A 27,035-nucleotide genomic window follows, 5' to 3' on the forward strand; every position below is an offset into this window, starting at 1 on the left:
GTAGGTGCTTAAAAAAAAAACAAAAAACCAACTTGTTGAATGAATCCATAAACTAGGAAAAGGATTGAAACCACCAAAGAATGCAGAAATCACAGTGAAGGACTGGTGATAACAAACCCTGTAAATTTAGAACTAAGATACTAAGATTAAAGAACTAGAAATTATGTCTACAAAACAGAATATAGCTACTAATTTTAACAATATGAAAATATTAGTAAGTGTGGGTCCCTGACAAAATGCTAAATTAACACAGAATGCAGATCTCCTTCATGTAGAATCTATGGGGAACTAAAGGTATTAGGAACCCTAAGGAATGAGGTACGAAAGTATGTGAAACTCTAGATCTGTGCTGCAACGTGTATTGGGGGTAGGGGCATGGATGAAAGCTTGTAGCCTAGAGAAGAAAATATACATTGAGAATATGAGAACATACATTTGTACTTCTCACCTCCATTACCTGGGACACTCAATATCTGCCACCTTACAACAAGGACTGGCAGCAGTGCTGGTGCAGACAGATGTTGTCCAGAACAAAACCAGGGCAGCACAGAAGCTCTGTTGGGCATGGCAGTAGAAGAAAACAGGTAACAACTGACTAACTGCTGGCAGTGACTTTCCAGCCACTCTTACACAAGATCTCCAAGGTTGGTGAGTTATCAGCTAGATAAAGTATCCTTTCCAGTGTTGCTTTTCCTTGGGACTCAATGTGAAGCTGCAACCCAAGGAGTTCTGAGGACATGAGGAGTGGTATGGTTAACCAGAATTTCTTTTTTTTGATGCTTGGGGACCTCTAACAAACTGAAAGAAGGTATAAACTACTCCAAATATATAAAAGATCAGAAGGAATAAAAATGAAACTGACAAGTTAAGAGACATTAAGATATACTTAAGTGTAAAGCATGAGACCACAGGGAGGTTGAAAGTAAATGTAGAGAACAAGATCTACTGAGTGGCTGAAGTGGTAGAGCACCTACGTTGCAAGCATGAGGCCCTGAGTTCAAAGATGCTATGAATCTAGTCTTTGTTTGGGCAGTGAGTTAGTTGCTATTGAGAGAGAGAGAGAGAGAGAAAGAGAGAGAGAGAGAGAGACAGGGGCTTAAATACCTCTCAGTGAGACTCAGCATGATCTTATTGGTTAGGATCTTATGGTTCATGCTGATTGGAGGTTGGGGCAGAAGGAGAATTCAAGCTAGACTTGAGGCAGGACCTGTGACCCTGGGAAACAGAAGCTTAAGGGTGAAGAAAGAACTGAAACCTATCAGCGCCATTATTGCCAACAAGTCTTAATGAGAAATACAAAAATAATTTTTCCAAAATTATCAACTGACTTCCCTATATTGTGCTGGTGAAATTGTGTTTTTCTGTGTTTTCCTTGAATAAAAATGAAAAGATGGGAATGGCTAATGTGCTAGAGCACATTCTGTCTCTGTCTCTGTTTATCTATATGCTTCATACCCTGCAAAAACAAAAATTTACATTTAAGAAATGCCCAGAGAACTCAGCCCAGTGGACAACCTTGACAGGCACCTTCTAGAGAGCTGAGTGAACCAAAGGGAGATGGAGCTTCATCAAACTGCACCTGGCCCCCAACTGGGCTAATCCCTAATTGGTCTAAGATATTTGGCACCTAAGTTCAATGGCTGAGAAAGAAGAGAGGGTAAATCCACCTGCAAAGGTAATATAACATGAAATATCTACCATATCTTACATACAATGTTTGGTGGCTCATTTAAAAAAAAAACAAAACCCACAAGATACGTTAAAAGCAGAACCACATACTCTAAAGTACAGAGAAAAAATGGATCCTATCAGAAGACCAAGGTAAACTATTAGACAAGGACTTAAAAATAACTATAGTTAATATTTTCAATAAACTAGTGGAAAACATGAAGAAAACATGAAAATACCATTTTGCCAAAGAACTGGCATCTATTTAAAATCACAAAGAAATTCTAGAACTGAAAAGATAATATTAGAAATTAAGGTCAAGGTTGTTTTAACAGCTAATTTTCAAAAACAGGAGAAAGGATTATTAGAAAGAAAAAAGTACTAGAGAGCATCCAAACTGAGCACACAGAACAAAATTATAAGTGGACAAAAAATAACAAATATTACACAGTTAAAAGAGCTAATTTCCATGAAACTGGAATCTGAGGAAGAAAAAGTAGGCTACAGGGAATCTCTGCTGATACCCCCAGTAGGTGTATACATAGTAAAAATGCTTACTAACAAAGAAAAAATAAGTCTTAAAAACAACAAAAGATGAAAAGATTTTTTTAAATGAAAGAGATTAAAAGTTGGTTTCCACAGAAATGACAGGAACTAGAAAATAACTGTTTCAAAGTAATAAAAGAATGTACTGCCACTCTAGATTCTATAACCAATGGTTTTCAAAATGAAGATCATGCAATTAAAAAAAAAAACCTAAAAACTGAGCAAAAGATTTGAACACACATTATTCCAAAGATGACATACAAGTTTACAACAAGGACAGGACATGAGAAGATGTCAATGTTATTAGCCATGAGGAAATGAAAACCAAAATCTATCTAGGATAGACAGAGTAACCAAAAGGTAAACAAATGCTGGCTAGGATGGGAAAAACTGGAGCCCTCCTCACGCAATGCTGGGGAGAGGTACAGTGGTACAGTCACTCTGGCAAATAGGCTGGCAGTTCCATAAAATGTTAAACTTTGAGTTACTCTATGACCCAGCAATTCTACACCAAGGTATATAAAAACTTGTACATGACTGGATAAAGTATTACAAACAGTAAGTTGTGGGATAAAAGATCAATTAAAAATACTTTTATATGCACTCCCTATCAACAAACATATAGAAAATAAAATTAGGGGAAAACCATAATAATACTAAAAATTGAATACCTAGAATTAAAACATAACATAATATAGTAGAACACTGTATACTGAAAACTATCAAACATTATGGAATTAATGAAAAGAAAATGAAAGGTAAACATATTCATGTTTCATTATTAAGTCATAAGACTTAATATTGTAAAGATTTCAATCCCCCCTAAACAGGTCCACACATTCAGTGGAAAAAAAATAAATTACAGTAAGATATTTGGATGGTTGCTGTTGGGTGAACATTAACTAACGTGGTTTCATTTGGAAAAGAAAAGGGCTAAGAACAACCAGATACTTCTACAGAAATATAATGGCAGAGAACTGTGCCACCATAATTACAGTAATTAAATTATAGTAATTAAAATACTATGGAACCGAGCAAGGATAAATAATCAAATGGAATGAGAGAGTGAGAAATAGTCCCACACATATATGGTCATTTAACTCATGACAAAGGCAATGAGGAAAGGATGGTTTTGCTATAAATTGTACTGAATCAACTGAAAATAACAAATCCTGACCCCAACCATTCAAACCATACCCAAAAATAAATTCCAAATGGATAACAGATCTAAAACATGAAAGTAAAACAAAAACACTTCTAGAAGAAAGCACAGAATTATCTTGAAAGCTTGTCTGGAGGTTCTGCAGGGGAGTGCAGCTACTCATATACCCTTGACCCAAGAAAAGTTGTCCTCTACCAGGGAGGAGCATCCTCTTCTGCCAGGCATGCAGCTTTGGGAGGGATGCACAGGAGCAGTGCGGGAAGAAGGGGGCACCCACCTAGCCAGCCAAATCACATCTATCTACCCTGGTGATCAATGGGGTGCCAGATGGTGCAACTGGATTGTCCTCATATCCTAGAATAATTATCTTCACAACTTGTGGCAAGTTAAGATTTCGTAAATATGATACAAAGAACATTATCAATAAAGGAAAGAACAAAAAGATAAACTGAGCTGGATATGGTGGCACAAGCTTATAGTCCCAGCTACTCAGAAATCAGATGGCTGAGCAGGTTTATTTCTGGGTCTTCTGTTATACGATGGAAGAGTAGACATCATGGAAACTTAAGATTAAAACAAATTACCATTGCTCACCTACTAGAGTGACTAAAATGAAAAGGACAACATCCAGTACTGGTGAAGATTTGGAGCAGCTAGAACTCTCTTACATACTGCTAGTACAAACACATTAGAAAACTTTTGTCAACTGTTATAAAAACCAATGACATGTATACCCTACAACTTAGTATCTGTACTCTTAGGTAAACACTCAGGTGTTTATATGTCCAAAATAGGAATATTTAGAACAGCATTCACCATAATCATGTCCAGTAGAAAACAACTCAAATGTCTATTTACAATAGAAAAAAATAAAGGGAGAAAAGCCATGCAATCTTCAGCAAAAAAGGGTAATGTTGGAGGTATCATAATAACTGACTTAAAATTGTACTATTAGAGCTATTGTAACAAATACAGCAATGTGCTGGCACAAAAGCAGACATAGACCAATGGAACAGAAGACCCAGAAATAAACCTGCGCAGCCATCTGATTTTTGACAATGATGATGAAAACATAAGGTGAAAAGAGTCAAGAAATGATGTTGGGAAAAATGGGTATCCACATGTAAAAGACTAAAACTAGATCCCTATCTCTGTATAAAAATTAATTTAAAATGGATCATAGAGCATTAATGTAAGATCTGAAACTTTGAAACTACTACTGGAAAACACTGGAAGATACAAGCACAGGTAAGGAATTTCTGAAGAAAACTCCAATTGCTCAGGAAATAAGATCAAGAATTGATAAATGGGATTGCATCAAATTAAAAATTTCTACAGAAAGGAAACAATTACCAGAATGAAGGACAGCCAACAGAATGGGACAAAAATCTTTGCTACCTATTCATCAGGCTGAAGGTCGTGTCCAGAATATATAATGGACAAAATACACAAAAACATGTTTAACACCCTTAGCCATACAGGAAAATGGTGGTGAGGATGGACCAGGAGAGTGACTCTCACATACACTGTTGCTGGGAATGTAAATCAATATAGCCACTATGGAAATCAGTATGGAGGTTCCTCAAAAATCTAAAAATAGAACTACCATATGTTCCTGCTACACTACTCCTGGGCATATACCCAAAGGAACGTAAGTCAGCATAAACAGAGATACCTGCACACGCATGTTTACAATCAGTACAATTCACAATAGCCAAAGTATGGAATCAGCCTAGGTGCTCATTGACCAATAAATGGATAAAGAAAAAGTGTGGAAGGGAACAGAGCAAAAGGACAAGGGTGATGGGGGGTTGAATATGACTAGAGTACTTCATATAAATGTATGAAAATATAGTAACGATAGCCAATTAAAATTGTAAAAAAAAAAAAGGGGGCAGGGGAGATGAGAAAGAATAATCGGAGTGGGTGAATTTTATCAAAGTCCATTATATACATGTATGGAAGTGTTACAATGAAACTTCTTTGCACAATATACACTAATAAAGATAAAAAATAAATACATAAATTGTGTTCTACCTACACAATAGAATATTATGGACTGGTAAAAATATACAAATATATTTGGAACAATAACACTGGAGAATTTCATAAACATAACACTGCTTAAAAGAAAATCAATTCAACAGCAGGTATACTTAAACTGCGGTGCTGAAAGAGCAGGCTGGTACCTTTCTTTAGGCCACAGGGGCTGGAGACAAGTCAAAGACCAGCCCTCGGAGATGTGGGCTATGTGGTCATATTCTTTTGCCAAAATTCACTGAACACATAGCTAAAATTTGTAAAACTTTATGTTACACTTTAATACAAAGTTTGTTTTTTAAAAAAGCAGTTTATTAAACAAGGAAGAACAAATACAACAGACCCTCCACCACATGGAAGTTAAGTGAAGTAGCTCTTCAAGTACACTGTGGAGACTTTTCCTCCAATGGTTCAAACTGTGAGTTTTGTGTGGCTAGCTCCTACCTGCAATTGAAAATTCTACTTGCTATTACATTCTCCAGTAATAGAAGCTCCCTGGACTGTCCCACCAGAAGTGAGTGATTTTTTCACATAAACTCTCCCAGTAGCCGAGCTTCTAATCTATTTATCATATACTTAAACTTCCTAGATAGGCTATATATTTTTAATGAGTTCCCTAATTCAGTCCTTTAAACATAATATATGGCACGAAAATAATTTTTCCCTTTATTCAAGGAAGAAAATTTTTATTTAGAATCCATAAATTCAAAACCAATAAATTTAAGATACCATTTTAGTTTATGGCAAATTATGTCTATGCCTAATCTAAACTGAAAATTAAAATGCCCAACTATATCTTGTCTTTCCTTCATTCTTTGCTGAAATTATCTGAGAGAGAAATTCAGATAGCTCTTAATCCATTTGGCAGCTTTAGCAAATAAAAAAAAAATGACTTAGCAGATAAATCCACTGTAGGAACAGGCAGGCTCTAGGGCTGGCTGGTGGAGTGGCTCAAGTGGTACAGCACCTGCCCAACAAGCACAAGACCCTGAGTTCAAGCCCCAGTGCCACACGAACAAAACAAGGCAGGCAGGCTCTAGTTGCTGAGGTACAGTGGCATATTCCATTCTTTTAACAAACTCATTTCCTCCCCTTAGAAAGTTCCATCATATATTCACCTACATATTCCTAGTTCCTTTTTTTCCTCTAACATGTAAAATCTGTTCCACAGGTTAAGTCCAATCTAGCTATACATATCCAAAGTTAAACATGGCTATATATGGGATAAAAGCTCAGGGATTTTATGAGCTGCTATTCTCTACTCGCATGTTATTCTTCAATAATCCCTATTTAACATTTACACTCCATGTATCCATGCAGCAGGTCTCATCTTCTACATGTCACAACCTTCAGATTTGTGAAGGGAAGTTTGCTTGCATTCCTTTGGGATGATGGAAAGGTATTTTATCAATCTGCCCTACTTTATTGGTCTTCATATTGTATCAGACTGTGTAGGTCTTACACCTTTGCTAAGCAATCTGAGTTGAAAGAAGGGTTCACTTCAGTCTATGGGCCACCTTAGTGTTCCCACTAACTTCCCCACTAGCTGCTCAGCTGAGTTTTGTCTCCAATTATATCCATACTTAGGTAAGTGTCTACTCTGATTTTGAAGAACACATCTTCAGTGTTTTGTTTCCAGTAAGCTTTCTGATGCTATTCTTCAAATTTCTCCTAATATGCAACCTTCCCAGAGAAGAGTAGTTCATTTACAATATTCTATGGAATTATTTTTCCTTCTTATCTCTAAACCACAGGGTTAGCAAACTTTTTTCTTAAATGGACAGAGAACAAAGATTTTAAGCCTATGAATCATACAGTCTCTGTGGTCAACTATTCATTTTTGTTGTAATCTGAAACCAGCCATAGAAAATATGGAAATGAATGGGCATGCAGTATCCTAATAAAACATTATTTAGAAAAACAGTTATAGCCTATGAGCCATAGTTTGCTAATCATGTTTGAATACAACTTTTGGTCTCTTCATATGTCAGCATAATTATAATTATTCTGAATTAATAATGATTTATTGACATCAGTAGTACAAATTTATCAATTAAAGCTGAACATTCATGAATGTTTTAGAAATATTTGTGATACTAAGTGGTATAAAAACTATTCTCATTATTTCTCGGTCAACCAAGAAATATATAACTGATAACTACAGCTAACTTAGATATTACCGAATTATAAAAACAGGTGACAATTTGAAAGTAATAATCAGCATAGGACTAACAATCAAGCATATAATCAATGTATCAAAGGCTAAATATCTCATGGAAAATCTATGCCATGGATAGTAATTGTAGGACTGCAATTTTATTTCTGCATATCTATATCATCTACCTACAACATACATAATTTTATAATAAAAAGTCTCTTTAAAACACATGATGAAAAGACATAATTTTACAGAATTTTTCATTTAGTTTGGAACTAAAAATGATAAAGTCTCAAAATTAAAGTTAAGAAAAACTCCATCATTTCTACTCTTTTTGAAAAAAAATCATATCAGTTAAATAGATAATTAAAATTTTCATTTACCTGCCGGTTCCTTTCATCCATTATGCGTGTGATTTGTATTTTCTTCCGCCCCATTTTCAGTCACCTTTCCTTCCTTATATTCCAAATATTTAATTCAAAAATTAATTTTCTTCAATACCCTAATGCATCGTACACAGCTTCTACTATTTCAGCTTCTAGTCCAAGGGCTACAGCTGAAATTTTCTATAAGATCTAAAAGAAAACACAAATTAGAAGATTTTAGTTCTGTAAGTTTGAAAAATCATCAAAATGTTACACAAATTTCAAATCTGCTTTTATGCTATGCATAGACAGCATCATTAGTTAAAATTTCTGAGTACATAAGATTAGTAAATAAGTTGAAATCTTACTGATTTTATTCTTAAAGTACCTTCTGAATCTCTTGTACCTCTAGCTCTGGCTAAACTAACACAATTAAAATGTCTGAAGTTTTCTCAATGCACACAATAATAGCAGCAATAACAACCAACATTAGTGAGGTTTTTTTCTGTGTGCCAGGCACTTTTCTAAATATGAACAGTCAATCCTAACTAGAATCCATTGAGTTATATATAATTTTGTCCATTTTATAAATAGGGATACTGAGACACAGAAAAGTTCACGTGCTGAAGGTCACATGGTAAGAAGGCAGAGCTTGGGAAATGAACTCAGGGAGTATGACTCCAGAACATTTATCAGACCTAAATTTGTGGGTCAGAAAATACCTCCCTGAAGATATGTCTCCTACTCAAAACTAAGTATGAGGTTAAAGAGAAGGAAAAAGGTCAAAAGCCCATTTGTAGATAACCATCTCCAAGAGTTCTAAACAGAACAAATGAAACCCAAAGGTAGAAATGAAATAAAGGGAAAAGCAAAGAGTAATGAAAGAAAATATACACTAGAGAGCAACAGCAAGTTCCTTGGAAGAGCTGTGTAATAAAATTAGTGAGTCCCTGGCAAGAGCAATAAAGAAAAGAGAAAAACAGTTCAAACACGTATAGCCCCAAAGGTCTTCTTAGAAAAGGGAGTCTGGATTTGTTTTTCCTATTAGTCCTGTACATGGACTTGTCACATGAAGACAAGACAACTAACAAAAATCTGCTAGTACATTATTTATAATAAGACTAAAATATTATATGCAATCTCTTAGCTTCCACCCCCTATATTTTCAGCTTACATACTACATAACCTAATTGCCACAATCCTTTAATTCCACAAGGTCCTGTAATTTTCAGGTTACCACCTTCTCATTAGCAATGACCCCACTTTGTGTTCCTTACTTGGCTCCTTATCTAGTTAATTTTCATACACCTCATCTCCCTGAACCTTTACCCCTCTGCCTCCATTTAATGGAACAATTCTACTACAATAGTTTTAGCTACTATGTAGCTAAAAATGGCAGGAGAAAAAAAGTAAACACTCTATCCATGCTAATTAATTGTTTCAGTTCACAAACACCCTTTGCATATCATCCAGCAATCTTCCATTTATCTACTTCCCAATCATTTTGTGCCACATTCTCTCTGCTCACATTTCCAACAAGTCACCCCTCATCTTCACTCTCAGCTGATGACTTTGCTACCTACTCCACAGGCAAAGTAAAAGCAATCAGAAGAGAAGCACCTCAAATTCCTGCAGCACGACAATCAACCCCTCAGCATCTTTCTCATACACTCTGCTTTCCTTTCTGTTTAGATCTCGGCTCCAACAATTCTCTATTCTTTCCTACAATACCAGAATTCCCTTCTATGTATCATTCCCATTAGCAAAAAAAATGAGAATAAAGCTAGTATTTTAGGTATGTGAAACAAAACACAGAAAACAAAAACCGCCTTGATTAAAATTTAAAATGTGCTGAAAAAATATCTACATTTGAAGAATTACAGAAGTTTCAATTTTATAAAGGTATTAATTCTTCCCAAATTAGCCTAGATATTTAACATAATCCCCATCGAAATGCCAGGTTTTCTTTTATTGTATGTAGAGACTGGCAAAATGATTCTAAAATTCTCTTAGAAATTCAAAGGTACAAGAATCACCATGGCAACCTTGACTGATAAAGTGTAACACTCACGTACCATCAATTATCAAACTTATAAAGCTACAATTAAGATGTCCCAAGGGAAAACCCAAAGCTAGCTGAAGGATGGAAATAATAAACTTTAGAGGAGATAAATAAAACAGAGAATAGAAAAATAAATAAAAACAATAAAATGAAAAGTTGATTCTTAAAAAAGATTATTAAAATTAACAAACCTTTAGGCTAGACTGACTATAAAAAGAGACAACTCAGCATACTAAAATCAGAAATTAAAGTAGGAACTTCGCTATCAATTCTATAGGAATGAGACTATACACACTATATGTCAACAGATGGATGACCTAGGTAAAGTGGATAAGTTCCTAGAAACATGAAACCTACCAAGACTGGATTAAAAAGAAAAGATGAATAGACCTGTCACTGGTAAGTATATTCAATTAGTAATTAACAGTCTCCTGACAAAGAAAAGCCTTAGATATAGCTTTATTGATGCATTCCACCAAATATTTCAAGAACACCAATTATTTTCCAAACCTTTCAAAAATTAGAGAGGAGTCCTAAGAGGACAGCATTGTCTTGATACCAAAAGCCAAAAGACACAAGAAAACTTCAGAGCAATACCTCTTATAAGCACTGATGAAAAAATCCTCAACAATACACTAGCAAACTAATTACACGTGATAACCAAGTAGGATTTATTCTTAGAAAGCAGAAATGACTCAACATACTAAAATCAATCAATGCAATACACCACATAAACAGAACGAATAAACCACATGATCATCTTGATTAATGATGAAAAAACACAATATCCTTTTATGATATAAACATTCAACCAATTAGGAACAGAAGCAAACTACCTCAACATAATAAATACCATATATGAAAATCCTACAGTTGACACCGTATTTGATGATATAAGGCTAAAATTTTTCCTCTAATATCAGAAATAAGAAAAGGATGACTGCTTCACACACTGTAGAGGAAGTTCTAGACAATTTAGACAAGAAAAATATATTTAAAGGCACCCAAATTAGAAAAAAGTGTAATTAATTATCCATGTTCACAGATGATACTTACATGTAGAAAAACCTACTCCACAATAGAAATGTTAGAATTAGTAAACAAATTCAGCAAAGTAGTATGATATGACAATGCACAAAAATCTGTTACAGTATCATTTACTAACAATGAAAAAATGAGAAATAAGGAAACACTTCCATTTACAATACCATCAAAAAGAATAAAATATGTAGGTATTAAATTAACCAAGAAGGTGAAGACTTGTACACTAAAAATTAATGAAAAAAACCATTGGTGGGTTGCAAGACTTTACGTATTAAAGACTTAATGTCAATACTACCCAAAGCAATTTACAAATTCAATGCAATCTTATTAAAATCCTGGTGATCTTTTTGTAGAAATTGAAAAGGCCACCCTAAAATTCATATTGAATCTCAAGGGACTTTAAATAACCAAAATAATCCTGAAAGAAAACAAAGTTGGAGGACTCATTTCCTGATTTCAAATTTTATTACAAAGCTATAGACATCCAAACAGTATGGTTCTGGCATACAGGGAGACATACTGACGAATGGAATAAAGAGCTCAGAAATTAAAAAAAAAAAGATATTTAATAAAAGTGGAAGACTAACAGGAAAAGACTGTGTTTTCAACAAATGGTGGTGGGAAAAACTAGATGGCCATATGGAAAGAAGCAAGTTGGATGCCTACCTAAATCTCATACAAAAAATAACTCCAAATGGATCAAAGATCTAAACACAACTGCTAAAAACTATAAAACCCTTTAAAAAAACTAGAGGAAAAGCTTCAATATATTGGATTTGGCAATGATTTCTTAGTAAAAATACCAAAATCGTAGTCAACACAAGAACAAACTAATTGTCATCAAAATTAAGAACTTTGTTTATCAGCAGCACTATTAACCAAGTACACATCACAATTCACACAATGGAAGAAAATAATTGCAAATGACATATACGTGATTAATACCCAGACCCTATCTTAAAGAACCCCCAAAGCTCAATTTAAAAAAATGTTTTAAATGGGCAAAGACAGGAACATTTATTTCTCCAAAGACATACAAATGACTAATAAGCACAGGAAAAAGATATTCCATATCACTAATTATGAGGCAAATATAATGAGATACCATTTTCACATCCATTCAAATGGCTATTAAAAAAAGGGGGAAGGAGAAGGAAAACAGAACAGAAAGCAATTATCATGGGTGTGAAAAAACTGGAATTCTTGTGCACTGTTCTGGGAATGTTAACAGTTTTCTGCAGCTGCTCCAGAAAACAGTATGGTAGCTGCTAGAAAAATTAATAAAGAATTAGCATTGGATCCAACAATTCCATTTCTAGGTTATATAAATAAAAGACTTGAAAACAAGGACTCAAACATATTTATACCCCAATGTACACTGACATTATTCACAATAATCAAAAGGTGGACAGAAATACCCAAATATGCAACTGTGGTATATACATACAATGGGTTATTACCTGGCCTTTAAAACCTTTGATAGAAGGACACCGTGTCACATGCTATGTTGAAGTCTTTAGGCTATGTTGAGGCAAACCAGTCACAAAATGACAAATAATGCTGATGATTCCACTTGTAGTACTTAGAGTAGCTACATTCACAGAGTCAGAAAGTGGAATGGTAGTTACCAGGGACCAAAGGGAGGGAGGGAGAAGAGGGGAGTTCCGGTTCAGTGGGTACAGAGAGTCAGCATGGAATCATGGTAAGGTTCTGGAGATGGACAATACTGATGGGTGCACATAAATGTGAATTTACTTACTGCCACCATTATACACTTAAAAATGACTGAAATGGGAAGTCAGTGTTTTGTATATTTTACCACAATTAAAAACATGCAAATACTAAAACAAGAATGTACATGCCTTTAAAATAATCCTAAAATAATTGTAGGATTCAAACTTCATTAATTCTAGCTAACCACTAACTTTTTTCTATACAGCTAAACGAGTTTTACTAAAATAGCAACAGAAATTTACCTTTAAAAACACACAAAAACAAATGGATATTTTTCACATAAATTAAGTAATATATCTTTTCCTGGGTGAGGAGGTAGGGCGAGGAATCTCTCTTAATAAATCCTGAGGCCTATATCCATATTCAGACAGCATTAACACGAAAAAAATGACTTTAAACTATCAGATAACTGCAAATTATTTCTATGACAGTTCTTTAAAACTCAGGACCTAGGGATGGCTCAGCAGCTCATACCTATAATCCCAGCTACTTAGGAGGTAGAGATAGGAGTATCATGGTTCAAGTTCAGCCCCAATAAAAATGTTACCCAGTCCCTATCTGAAAAATAACTATAGCAAAAAAAAAAAAGGGGGGGGGGTGACTGGAGGCATGGCTCAAGTGGAGCCAAGTTCAAACACAGTACTGGAAAAAAAAATTAGAAAGTAGATTTTTAAAAAGGTTTTCAATATGGGCTTTACCTCTCAACTTAAAGAGACATAGAATCTAGATTTTCTCAATCTCTGATTGACAAAAATTCAGCAGTAATACTGATTACAGATGTTCTTCTTTTAAGATCGATTTTGTTTACTGTTTTAAAAAAACTTGTTGGTTAAGTAAATAAGTATTTTTAAGAACAACCTTCTTTGATGGGGCTGATATAAAATAAAATTATTTCTTAATTAAGAGTACTTTTGGGCTGGGTACATGGTTCAAAAGGTAGAGGAACTGCCTAGCAGCAAGAGGCCCTGAGTTCAAACCCAGTATCACTACAACAAAGCAAAAAAAAGATTAACTTTTGCTCAAATAAGCTTCTGCCTTAGGGTAAATATACTTTTCAATAGTGATAGGAAGTAATTTCCATTCACTTTGAGACTGGATCTCACTATGCAGTCCAGGCTTGCCTCAAACAAGTGATCCTCTTGCCTCAGCCTCTAGAACATTGGGATTATAGGTATGTACAACCATACTTGGCTGAGTAAAAGACTTTTGTTTGTTTTCTTGCAGTGCTAGAGGCAAATGCTCTACCACTTAACTACATCCCCAGCCCGAAAAAATAAGCTTTCTCTTTATGTACTCATCAAATGGAGAAATGAAGTTTTTTCAGGAGCCCTGGTATATAATACCAATACCAAGTACTTCATATATATATATTTTAAATCTTACAACCTGCTTATGAGATAGGCATTACTATCCCATTTTAAATATGAGAAAACTGAAACCTAGGGAGTAAATATCAATTCCCCAAGGTCACAGAGGCTAAGTACATGGGACAAGATTCAATCTAGGACTTCAGCAGCTGCACACTGCTGCCTTCATGAGACAAGACTAGAAGCTAAAGACCTGCATTAGTTTTCTGCAGAGATGCTAGTCTCAGGTACCATGCACCAGCCTTGGCCAGGGACCCTGGGTCTAGGGCTACCCCAAGTCAATAATCTGACCCCTGCTCTCCCAGCCCTGTCACAGAAACCCTTTATCTTGTTGTTGCTGAAGTGGTGATGTGTGAGAGAAGAAAGAAGTGAGACCACCAACTTCTGCCACATAAAGAAACCCCACCACCACCTTCACAGCCTGATTCCTTCTCTCCTTCCCCATTCCAGTCTCAGTGGTCATGTGAGGAGCATCATAATCCTTCAAACTAGAACTGCTGCCTCCTCTTACTGCCCACACTTTGAGATATAGCTCTTCCTTGATCCAGTATACTCATCTATTCCCTAACAATTTAAAATGCATACACACCTTAAAAGAAAACATGAAACATGTCTTTAGCAAATATAGATTTGAAACTACTTAGAAATTTTTTTTAATTTTTAGCATGACTTTTTTGGTTTAAAATAATTTCAGATTTACTAAAAAGTTCCAAGAACCATGTAGAGAATTTATGCACCAGGACCTTGACAGACAAAACTTTAACATTTTGCCATATTTACTTTTTCATTCTTTCCCTTCTCTCCCTCATGAAAGATGTTTATGTGCAAATGTATTCTATTTTTGTACAGATATATACATATGTTATTATTTGGAACCACTTGAGGGTAAGTTGCGCAAAGCATGCCCTTTTATACCTTGATACCTAAAGTGTGAATTTCCTGAGAACAAGAATGGTCTCATACAATCACAGCACAGTTACCAAATTCAGGGACTATAACATCACTGCAAAGTTTTAAAGCGTAGGCGATAATTCCGATTTTATCGACTGTCCCTATATGTTTTTTCCTCTTCTATAATAAGATCTATCCAGAGTCTCATATTACATTTAGTTATTAGTCTCTTTAGTCCCTTATGATCGAAAACAGCTTCTTGGCCTTTGTTTTTCATGACAATGACAGGTTAAAGAATATAATCCAGTTATTCTATACAACAGTCCCCAAGTTTAGGACTATCCCAGTCAAAACACTGTAAGTGATCTTGTTTCCCTCTTACCATATCAAATCCAGAGGCATTTAATGCTCATCTACCTCTTAGCGGTATTATGATCAATTCATCAAGGTATCATCCAGTTCCTCTATTGTATGAAACCTATTTTTCTCTTGCAAATAATAACCAATCTGTGGAAGACAAGTTAAACCACATTGTTTTAACATACCCTACTGCACATCAAGCGTTTCCCTTACATATAGAACCCTCTGATAATTTTTCCCTCAACTATTTTACACCATGATGATTACAAAATGATTGTTTTTTCCATTTTACTATGCCCTCCACATTTATTAAACTATAAGCCCATCCTTCCTCTATTTGATATAGCTATTTGAGCATTCCTTTTATTCATGGGATTACAATACACTACTCTCCTTATTCTGATGCTCAAATTATTCCTGATTTAGTAGTGTCCCTCCCCATAGCACCCCCAAAGATGGGTCCTATGGGTTTTAACACTCTTAGCACTTGCTTCCCTTCTGCTCCAACAAGCTATTCTAGGCTAAGGCTAATGAGGTGACTTCCTGGGCTATCCCAGAATCAGTCATTTACCCAAGTGATTTCGGTTTCTTTTACCGGGAAGTGGTACTATTATTATTATCATTACTATCATTTTCGCTGGGGGTGGACGGTGGGAGAAGGACAGGACTTGAACTCAGAGCCTTAAGCCTGCGTGGTAGGCATTCCACAACTTAAGCCATGCCTCCAACCTGGAGAAGTGATAGTTATAAATCAAGATCTGGGTGTGGTACTATGAAGCCACTGCTACTATTTACCTAAGAAATACTTAAGTATGATGTAATTATATGTTCATACCGACATCTCCATTTCCCACAAGGTTCAATCCGTATTTGAGCTTCCCTTCTTCCACAATAAGAACCCTAGCTTTCACCAATTCATTTACTTACCTCCTTAATCAGAATTTCTCAATGGTAACACTATCAACATCTTGGACCAGATAATGCTTTGAGGGATGGGGTGATGGGAGCTCCTGTGTACTGTAGGGTGTTTGGTAGCATAACCTCACCACTGTTCACTAGATGTAGACAGTCAAAAATATCTCCAGATATTGTCAAATATCCTCTTGGGGTAAAAACTCTCCCTACCAGAGAAGCATTGCCTATTAATATACATTAAATAGTTTCAGAATTGCTTCACTTTAAACTATTCCCCTCCCCCCAGAAAAGAGCTCCATACTTGTTTGAAGTTTGTTTTCTCCAAAGACCAATGGGAGATGGTAATATGTTCAATAGTTCTATATTCAAAGTTATTTGGATTGATCATTTCTTTTCTGCAACCCTCCTTATACTACCTCTAACAGAGTGGTGTTGCTTACAATAGAGTTGGGGTCAATTTCTGTTTGCATAAAATATTAGGATTCTTTTCCTTGTTCTTTTTCTTATTATTTTAATGGGTAGAAAATTAATATGCTTTTCAAGGAAAACTATACTAAAACACATTTGATCAGAGAATGTCTGCTTCCCCCTCTTTGCCTCTCATAGGTAACAAACTTCAATGTTTACTGATTTTTTCCTTATTACGTTTCTTTTCTGCAAAAAAATTTATCTGTATTTGCATACATATATATGTTTATAAATATACTTTTTGTATATACACGTTTCTTGGTTATCTTTTTTCATACACAAAATCTACTATACTTATTCTTATGAAATTTTGCTTTTTTCACTTATGAATTCATAGAGATTATCCACATTTTTCAATGAACTTCACTGTGAAGTGTGCTATTTATTAACACAATACTATGAAAGCAAACTTTAAAAAAAATTGCTATGGTCTTATTTTATAAATGCAACATAATAAAACTTAAATCTTTAAAAAGGAGAACAGAGGGGATGGGGATATAGCTCAGGGGTAAAGCCCTTGCCTATCATGCACCAGGCCCTGGGTTCAAACCCCAGCAACGCAAAAAAAAAAAAAAAAAAAAAAAGAAAGAACAGATATTCTCGTCCAAATTATTCACATTTTACAGACAAAGAAAACCAAAAACTGAGGTTCAGAAGTCTTAAAGCCTTTATAAAGTTCAGTTCAACATACATATAATTAGCAAGTATTAAGTATTAGACCAGTGTCTAATACTAATGCTAAATACTAAAAAAAAAAAAAAAAATCCACCTGCAAGAGAGGTATGTAAATGTCAAGATAGTGCAACATTCAGTGGCAGACAGCTATATAATTTACAAATAAAGAAAGGACAAAGTACTTTTATTGGTTGATTGATTTCTGATTTCTTAATATGTTTATTGGAACAGAAAGCACACAGTATGAAAGAACGGGATATGAAATTATTCATAAAACCTACAAGGAAGTGGAATAGCTTGGGCATAGGTATTTGTGGGAAAAATCAGGAAAAACAATACTGTACAGGAAAGTAGAAGTCAGATGCCAAGAAACAACTTAAGTGTGATGGAAAGTAAACATTAGTTTTATTCCAGTTGTGCTATTGTTTGTCCTTAGAAATGTCATTTGACCTTTCTATGGCTAATTGTTAAGGATAACATATATCACATTGGTGTACGCTGACGTGTATAAAACTGAGTGCAGACACATACAAATTAGTCGGTATTTCAGCTCTAGAATTCCATGTCTGTATTATTTATAAGACATTTCTAAAATAAATACATAATCTGAAGATCATAGTCTCTGCTGAACAGATTAATATATTCTGCAACTCAAAGAGTACAACAACAGGATTCTTTATTGTCTTGAGAGGCTTCTAACTACAGAGAGAAACAATCGCTACGTGTGAATGTTCATTTAATTATATATATATATATATATATATATATATATATATATATATATGTAATTTTAAAATAAGCAGTTACTTAGAAGACATTTTTCTTTGGTTTCAACTGTGAAAACAAAGGTGAAACAGAAAATAAACTAGGATCTTTGGAAGCAATTCCAAGCAAGAAGCCTACAATTAACTGGTCATTTTTTCTCCCCATGGGTATAAACATGGACTACACTGGTACTGAAGGGCAACTAAATAAAAAAATTTAGAATGAAATGGAAGAAGACAAAAATGACAAAAAAAAGAAGGACTCTGTGCCAACCTCAGAACCACTCTAGTTGTACCCCTCATCACATGAGATGATAAAATCCTAACTGACTAGTCTGTTACTTGCAGCAGAAAACACCCTGATATATACATGCAAATAATTGAAGAGCCAAATATAATCTGTATCCAGAAGGACAAGACAAAGATAAATCATTCAAAGTATTTCTGATAGGACACTTTAATATCAAATCAGATGTATTATTTTCTTGATCTGTTACTTCATCTTATAATTCTTATTTTTTCCACAAAAAATGTTCTGATAATATATCATAAAAATGCTGATAAGACCAAACTATTTTAAGTCAGAATATCAGATGATACATAAGGCTAGAAATAGAAAGCAAAAATGCCTTCTAAATAAATATAGATGATAAATGAACACATATATACCCTTAAAAATGATAGCTGCCCATGCAATTCTAAAGAAAGCCATTTCTGATAGCTTATAGGTACTCAGTAGAACAGTCGTTACAAGAAAAGATGATAAGCAAATTAGATACTGAATTAAAAACTGTACAGCAGCAGTGCTGAGTGATAGAAGCTGGTATTCAAAGAATAATCAAAATCAATGAAATCACAATATACAATCACATAATACAATGATTACATTGTATGTGATCATAATAACACACAATGAAAAGGCTAATAAATGAATGCTTTAATGAAGACAAAGCAGAAAGACAGACAGTGGAAAGCAACTCTGTCCACTTAGCTACTCACTACCTTCTAAAACCAAAAGCTCCTTCTAAGACAAGACTGCTTCAAAATTCTCTCACATTTAGCCAACCAATCAAAATCCAATATCCATTTCAGAAAGGTTCTGCGGGCATATTCAGGCAGTCTTGCTCTTAAAGGAATGGTTGTAGCTCTCAATGGTGCAACCCATCCACTAAAAGGAAACCAAGTAAACATTAATTTACAGGGATCCAGCACTCAAAAGACATCCTACATCATCTGCTCACAGCATTGAAGTGAAAGCAAATGATAGGTGATTAAAAGAAAAAAACAAAAATGATGCACTGCAGATTAAGTCGCTCTGCAAAGAGCTTACTGGACAAGGCTAGTCAGATCCTGAAGCAGCAGCTAGACTGTTAATACAAAACTTAACTGCCACTCACTGGTTTTTAGTGGATAGCAGCAAGTTCGGTTAAGATAACAGTTTCAAACTCTGGTGCTAATTGAAGCCAATATTTAAGATATTTTATACTGAATGACCTCATTGCTTCAATTTTCATTTGCCTTCTCAAAACTAAGAAAGAGAAAGAAAAAAATGTTACAAAACTGATGGAATTGAGCAAGATCAATATGTAACCCTATACAAATGTTAACAACTATTGCCTATAAAAATCTGGTAAAGAGTTGGTGGCTCATACCTGTAATCCTAGCTACTCAGGAGGCAGAGATCAGGAGGATTGCAGTTCAAAGCCAGTCCCAGGCAAATAGTTCTTGAGACCCTATCTCGAAAATATCCATCACAAAAAGGGCTGGCAGAGTGGCTCAAGGTGAGCCCAGTACCACACACACACACACACACACACACACACAAAAACTGGAAAAGATTTTAATTTTGTCTAATTTTCTCAGCAATATTATTAAATGAGCATCAATGTATTAGAAAGTACTTTTCCATTTTCTCTCTTCTAAGATAATTCTAAATAAAGTCTTTACTTTGAATATATGTAAATGATATCTATTATTTAAAGTATTTTAATTTTCTCAGGTATTTATACTCCAAATTCAACCTACAATCTTAAGTATTAAGATCTAGAATTTATTTTTAAGAACTAGACTGTAGTTTAGTATGCAGAAATCATTAAGTCTATGGGGCTAGAAGTGCCTGCCTAGCAAGCATGAGGTCCTGGATTCAAATTCTAGTACCACAAAACAAATAAAGAACAACCATTAAAGTCTAATCAAATTCCCCAAGGGAAACACGCCTTCTTTAAGCCAACATAGTTCTTAAGTAGTATAAGGGAAAATTAGTGTTGGAATCAACTGAGCCAATTTTAAATCCTAATTCTGCCACTAACTAGCTACTAGTGATCTTGACCAAGTCAAGATGAATCACTCAGTTTCTTCATTTTTAAAATGAAACAGACATGGCTTACTTCTTTGGCCATGTTAATATAAATAAGAAAGCATATTAAAGTACTTACAGAATAAAGTATAATATATGCAGGTCTTCCATAAAAATTCAGTAAGTGGTTTCTCAGTCATTCAGTTTTGTTTGGTTGGTTCAAACATAAGAGACAAGAGAACAGTTTCTGCAGCAAGTCAGCCTGGACTGAAACCTCAGCTCCACAACTTACTACATGTGTAGCCTAGAGGAAGTGATTCAACTCACTTAAGCTTCAGGTATAAAATCTTTAAAATACTGGAATAATAATAATAATGACTTGTAAATATTCAGATTATATACATATATGTATACATATATATTCATATTCAGCTTAGTATCCTGCCCAAATGACTGATAAATATTGGCTAGTATTACTTACTAGTTAATATAAAAACCATGAAAACACTTGTTACATTTTTTAAAGTACTCTTTGAGAGGTTGTGTGGCAGTAAAATAAGTTTACAAAGATCAAACATGCACTTGAATTATTGTGAAATGTTCATAAAAGACAAATACCAGAAACTTCAGTTATCAGTCTACTACAAAGGCCTTGGCCACTAATGGACACTGCAAGAACACCAGAGCTACATCACTAACCTAAAACTGGCCCTCAGTTTCCAACCATAATCCCAGCTACTCAACCTAGATGTCCCACAGGTTTGTCAAGATTTTGTTAAACCAACATACTAAGTCAATTCCTTTTCTGTAATAGCCACTGCCACCTTTAGCCTAGGCTTTGCAATAGCCCTATAACTGATTACAGTAGGCATACTTATTTCCCTCCAATCCTTTAAAGAACAGTCTATTGTAATGATGTTTTATAGTGGTTTGTATTATTCTGTGTGTGTGTGTGTGTGTGTGTGTACATGTTCCACTTTTTTTTTTTTTAACACAGGGTCTTCCTATACAGCCCAGGTGAGCCTGAAACTCATGATTCTCCTGCCTCAGCCTCCTGAATATACAGACAGTGCTGGGGTTACAAGTATGGGACAGCGCTTAGCCGGTATTACACTTCTTTTGTTAAATGTACTCCTAAGAACTTCATTAGGGTGATTAGAAAAATTTACTACATTAAAGTAGAAATACACCAGCAAGTCCTCTAAACACATGTGCTGTTCAATTTACAATGGGGTTAAGTTCAAATAAATCCATCTAAGCTAAAAATACTGTGAGAAATGTATATAGTACATCTAACCTACTGAACATTGTAATTTAGCCTAGCCTAGATAATCTTAAACATGCTCAGAACACTTACCTTAAGCCTGCAATTGGACGAAATCATCTAACACAAAACCGATTTAATGATAAATAAATTTCATGCAATTTATTGACTACAAAACAAAAAGGGAAAAACAAAATGGTTATTGGATATGCTTTTTTGCACTATCTATAAAGTTAAAAACAAATGTCAAGCCCAAGTCAAGAACCATCTGTATCATTTAGTAGAAGGGGAAAAAATGCTCTAACCAAGTAAAGAATGCCTAGTGGCTATCTACTTTGATAACATCTTGAAAAATCAGAATCAAGCAATATTGAATAATTTTAATCTCAATTTAAACACAAGACAACTACATACCACACATAAAAAAATGACAATCTATATTTTCTAACAAAATATCCAAACAAAAAAACCTACTCATATGTATACTCTCTGGAAAACTTAATTATCTAGGTGAAATCAATAACACAACCAGAGGTCTGGTTCTTTACTCTTAAAAGTTCATACTCCAATTACTTTTACTCTTAAAGGAAGATTTTTCTTTGTATCCCTCCAAATAGGATACTATCATTATTTACCATTAAATGCAAGCTGGAAATCAAGTTCTGAAATAATTTAAGACTATCACAAGTTATTGTTTTATGGAAAATAACTAGAACATTCAATTCTGAGTTACATGTGTATGGCTACACATTTGAAAAATGTAATGATATGTTGTGTGAACACAATGACACTTATCAGTCAGTATTTTAAAAAATGATTCAACAAGAAAACAAACTATACGTTGAATATAGCGCACATACAGTTAATGAACATTACTTGAAAACGTAGTCTGGTTCAAAGTAGGTCTATTTTTCAAAAAGGTAGAACAAATTCTACAAACATTCACACTGAATGTTATAACTTAAATTAGGTTATTACATATCTTACCTAAAATTCAAAAATACTAACTACCAATTCAAGAAATAAGATCAATAAAATACAAAAATATAGATAGCATTGAGAAAAATAATTCCTTACAGCTACAAAAGACCCCGTTTTTCTAGTTAGTAATGATTCTAGAGCTCTCAGGACAGATATTCTGACCTGCAAAACAGTTCAAATGCTGTAACTCTATTTAAAAGAAAAAAAAAGCAAGAAATCACTGACACAAGGCCACTATGAACAATGATGGAGGCACTATCACATGAGTGAGGGGCCAAGAAAAACAAGTGGGACTGAAATCCAGCTTGTCCTCCACTCTCTAATCCCTGAACAGTATCAGAGGGCAGTGTCTACCGAAATTCAGAACCTTTCCCTAACTTTGCGAAGACAAAGAGTGATCTGGCTATGACACCTCCTAACTAGCTATTTGATAGAAATTTATGACAACTGAAATACTGAAAATTGATGCCTTTTCCTGACAGTAAAACACTGAAATATTGCTATTATATTTATTTCTTAAGGATTAGGTAGAATTTGGTTTTCTCTGGTTAATAACAGATTACAATTTCTTTTATGACCCAACTGTTTTTGTATTAGAGGCATTTAAAGTTGAATGCTGAAAAATTAGAGAAGTTTGGGGACAATGCCTATTACAGAATATACACCATGTTTTACACAATAGGTAATGTGGTACCAAAAAATGTGTTGCTCATCAGTACTGGCGAGTAAAGCATCTTAAGCTTGCCAGAGAAATAAACTCAACTTGATAGAAGCTAGAAATTATTTTTTGAGATGCCAATAATCACTCCTCTCACTGTTTGCCTCTCCATTCTTAGTGACTTTGCAAGAACAAAATTTGTTTACTTTAAGGTAGTCAAAGCTAACAATTTTTACATTAGTTTTGATTTCTTTTAAAGAAATCTTTGCCTATCCAAAGATCATCAACATGTTCTCCTATATTAGCTTCTAACAGTTTTACAGCTTTGCATTCCATGTTGAAAGGCACTATCTTTCACTTTTGCATATACTATGGAACATAAATCATTTATTTCCATAACAGATGAGCTGTTTTAGTATCAGTTACTGGATAATTCTTTTCCCACAAAATTACAATTTTCATGATAAAGCAAGTGTCTATCCATGTAGGGATATGTTCCCATTTGCTTAACCTTGTGGTATTATTTTATGAGTTAATTATTATAGATGCTTAAACAGAAACACCTCAAAAGGGTTCACTAATATCATAGTCTTTCACCCAACAATGTCAACCCAAATGATAAAACTAATGAAATTAACAGATGAAGACATTAAAGCAATGACCGTAATGAAATTTAATGTGTTAGGGAAAGTAAATGAAAAGAAGAACAAGAGATAAATGGAAGAAATAAAACTTCCAAAAATCAAAAATAATTGTCATTGAAAAAGTTTTGGATTGGATTTAAGCAGGGGAAAAGATGAATAATATTGGAGTCATGCTAGTATTAATTATCCAAATAAGGCATAGAGAGAGAAAAAGAATGAAAGGATGAGGAAGAACAGGAGAAAGAGCAGACAGAATTTTTTTAAAAAGAGGGAGGAGAGAAGGAAGTATACAGTGCAAAGAAAGACACTAGCAAATGTATAGCATTTGAAATTACAAGAAAAACCTAGAGTAGTAAAGATACAGTGGCCAAAATATTTCTAAATGTAATTTTTAAGAAACAACAAAAAAAGTAAGCATAGTTATCTCAAAGAAAATCATACAAGATGTGTCATAATCAAATGACTAAAATCCAGTAATAAAAAAAGTCAACAGCCAAAGATAATAGAAAATGTACATACAAGAAGCAAAAATAAGAGTAACAGCAGACTTTCTGTCAGAAACTATACAAACTATTGCAGACATTATTTCACAATGTACTAGAGAGATAAAGAAGGGCATTTCACGACCCATTTCTCAAGAAGACATTTACAAACACCAAATGGTCAAGCACCTAATAACAGAGTTTCAAAATATATTAACCTAGAAGGGAAAGAGAATTAGACATATCCATAATTAACGTTGAAGATTTCAATATTCTTCAGCAATTACTGGAACAATTACTGGAACAATCAGAAATTCAGAAGGAATGTAGAAGTCTTAAAGAACACTCAAACAACAGGGTGTGGTAGGAGAGGCCTGTAAACCCAGCTCCTTAGGAGGTAGAGGCAAGAGGATCTTGAATTCAAGGCCAGTCAGTCTGGGCTACAAAGAGAGATTCTATCTTAAAAAAAAAAAACACTCAAACACAATTTGACCTAATTTTTAGTAATCTCTACTCAACATTTTTTTTTTTGCATTGTTTATAATAGAACCCAGGGCCTTGCACATGCTAGGCAAGCACTTTACCACTTAATCACATTCCAGCCTATTGACATATTTTTTTCTTAAGCATACATTAAAACATTCACTAACACAGACCATGTTCTATGCCTTCTAATAAACCTCCATTTGAAAAGAACTTATGTCATACAAAGTATGTTCTTGGATCGCAACTGAATTAGAAACCTCTAACAGAACTGTAACTGGAAAATTAATGTTTAGGAATTAAATAGGTAAAAAAAATCACAATGGAAACTTTAAGTCTTTGAATTCCACGTAAATGATCACAGAATTTAACAAATAGGATGCAGACAGAGGAAAATGCAAAATTAAATGCTATTTGAAAAAGAAGGAAGGCCCTGATCATCAGGAACAAAAGAGGGGATGTATCACTACAGATTGTGCAAACAGTAAAGATCAGGGATTAGAATATTCAGTCTTGACTAATCTACATTAATCCCCAAAACAAAACTCTAAAATTACTACCACCCAAAGTCACAAAAACAGCTTTTTAGTTTGCTTATTTACTTCATAACATGGAAAAAGGAAAAATGTCAAGAAAAGGTAGTCTCAGCTCTGATTCTTGCAGAAAAGTTCTTAGTTCCTTTTTCATAAAATGAAGTCTTTAAAAAAGAAAAAAAAAAAACCAAGATGGGTTATTGTTCTTGAATCTAGGAGAGAACTAAATATGTACATTCTATTATTACACAGTTCTACCACTCAACACCATTTCTAGCAGACAGCATCACAAGTAGTTGCCGAACGATATGAAATTAAATTAGTAAAGTCATTTGTTTTATTTAGCTAATAAAAAAAAATGCTAGCCAGTTACATGTTTCTAATGTTACTAATCCATTTTTCAGGAAGTATTACTACAGTTCAGTAATATTTGCACTGCAAGATACAAAAACTGGATTCAGATATTATTTTTCTATCATCTATGTTTGTATTTATCTGTACTATGTGTACAGCCTGTTGAACTTCTGCTAAAAAATTATAAACTAGTTCAAAATCCATTCCTCAATTTTATAAATGTACTATTATTGATTACTGCTTCATATTTAGTTGTTTCTAAAAAGCAACTTTAAATACCAAGATTTTATAGTAGTGCTATACCCCATTATAAAATTTCATGTAACTGAACCTGTAAATCTCTCTGCTTCTATCAAGTCAGGAACAGGACAACCACACCTCTGCTGTCATTGGTGCCTCTACCTCCTCAATTAGTCTACATGGTCATAAACCTGGACTCAGACTGTCAACTCTGTAGCACTGTTTATATTTTTAGCTGTCTGAAAATGACCTTCCCCTTAGTTCCTTACATGGATCAAATGTTTAGTTCAGTGACACCTTCTTATGAGACCATCTCCAGATAACTTTACCATCATCACCACTTCCAGTGGGCAAAATTACTATAGTTCTCCAAGTATGAGCCTGCTCTATTATAATGAATATGCTTTTTTTTAAAAAAAAGGAACTTTTTACTTTGTTTTTATATCCTGAATACTCATGAATATCCGGCACACAGTTCATTCAGCATATAATTACTGAGAATCTAGAATATTCTGGGCACTTATTCTAGGTGGCAGGTGTTAGGAAAAACGCCGCTCACAAAGAAAGCTCACGAGGAAAGTCTCACATCCAAGAGCAGAGTTTAATGGCAGGCTCGAACCACCAGGCTGGCCAGAGAAAGATGGCGCAGCACAGACTCTGGGCCAGGCGTGGCTTTTATAGAAGGGGGAGGTTAAGGAAGTTAGCGCATGAACGGTAGTCTCTCGTGGGGTGGGGCTGTCTTACAGCATAGGAATTTCTGTTAAGGGGCGGGACTGCCATTTTGGCCGATTCACAAAATGGCGACATTATTCTATCATTCCCCCATTTTTTCTTTAATAATGATGGAGGTAGGGTCTGAGGATCGGGAATTGGGGTGAGGT

The 27,035-nt window shown here is 34.5% G+C and overlaps 1 protein-coding gene across 15 annotated transcripts in view; it reads right to left on the minus strand.

Annotated features, from left to right (window-relative positions):
• Positions 1–27,035, minus strand: part of Mef2a (myocyte enhancer factor 2A) — a 136,671-nt gene that overhangs the window by 74,909 nt on the left and 34,727 nt on the right. For 7 of the 15 annotated variants that reach the window (XM_074061812.1, XM_020161765.2, XM_020161767.2 and 4 more), the window contains exon 2: positions 7,958–8,149. The exons of 1 other annotated variant lie outside the window; for it this stretch is intronic. In XM_074061812.1, coding sequence (XP_073917913.1) covers positions 7,958–8,011 — 54 coding nt within the window. In that variant the 5' untranslated portion in view covers positions 8,012–8,149. Of the gene's footprint in view, positions 1–7,957; positions 8,150–15,419; positions 15,545–20,654; positions 20,873–21,872; positions 21,949–27,035 lie in introns of those variants that run through there. 7 more of the 15 variants (XM_020161763.2, XM_074061815.1, XM_074061806.1 and 4 more) reach the window with 6 other exon arrangements.

The sequence above is a fragment of the Castor canadensis genome, chromosome 19 (assembly GCF_047511655.1).
Source record: "Castor canadensis chromosome 19, mCasCan1.hap1v2, whole genome shotgun sequence".
NCBI lineage: Eukaryota > Metazoa > Chordata > Mammalia > Rodentia > Castoridae > Castor > Castor canadensis.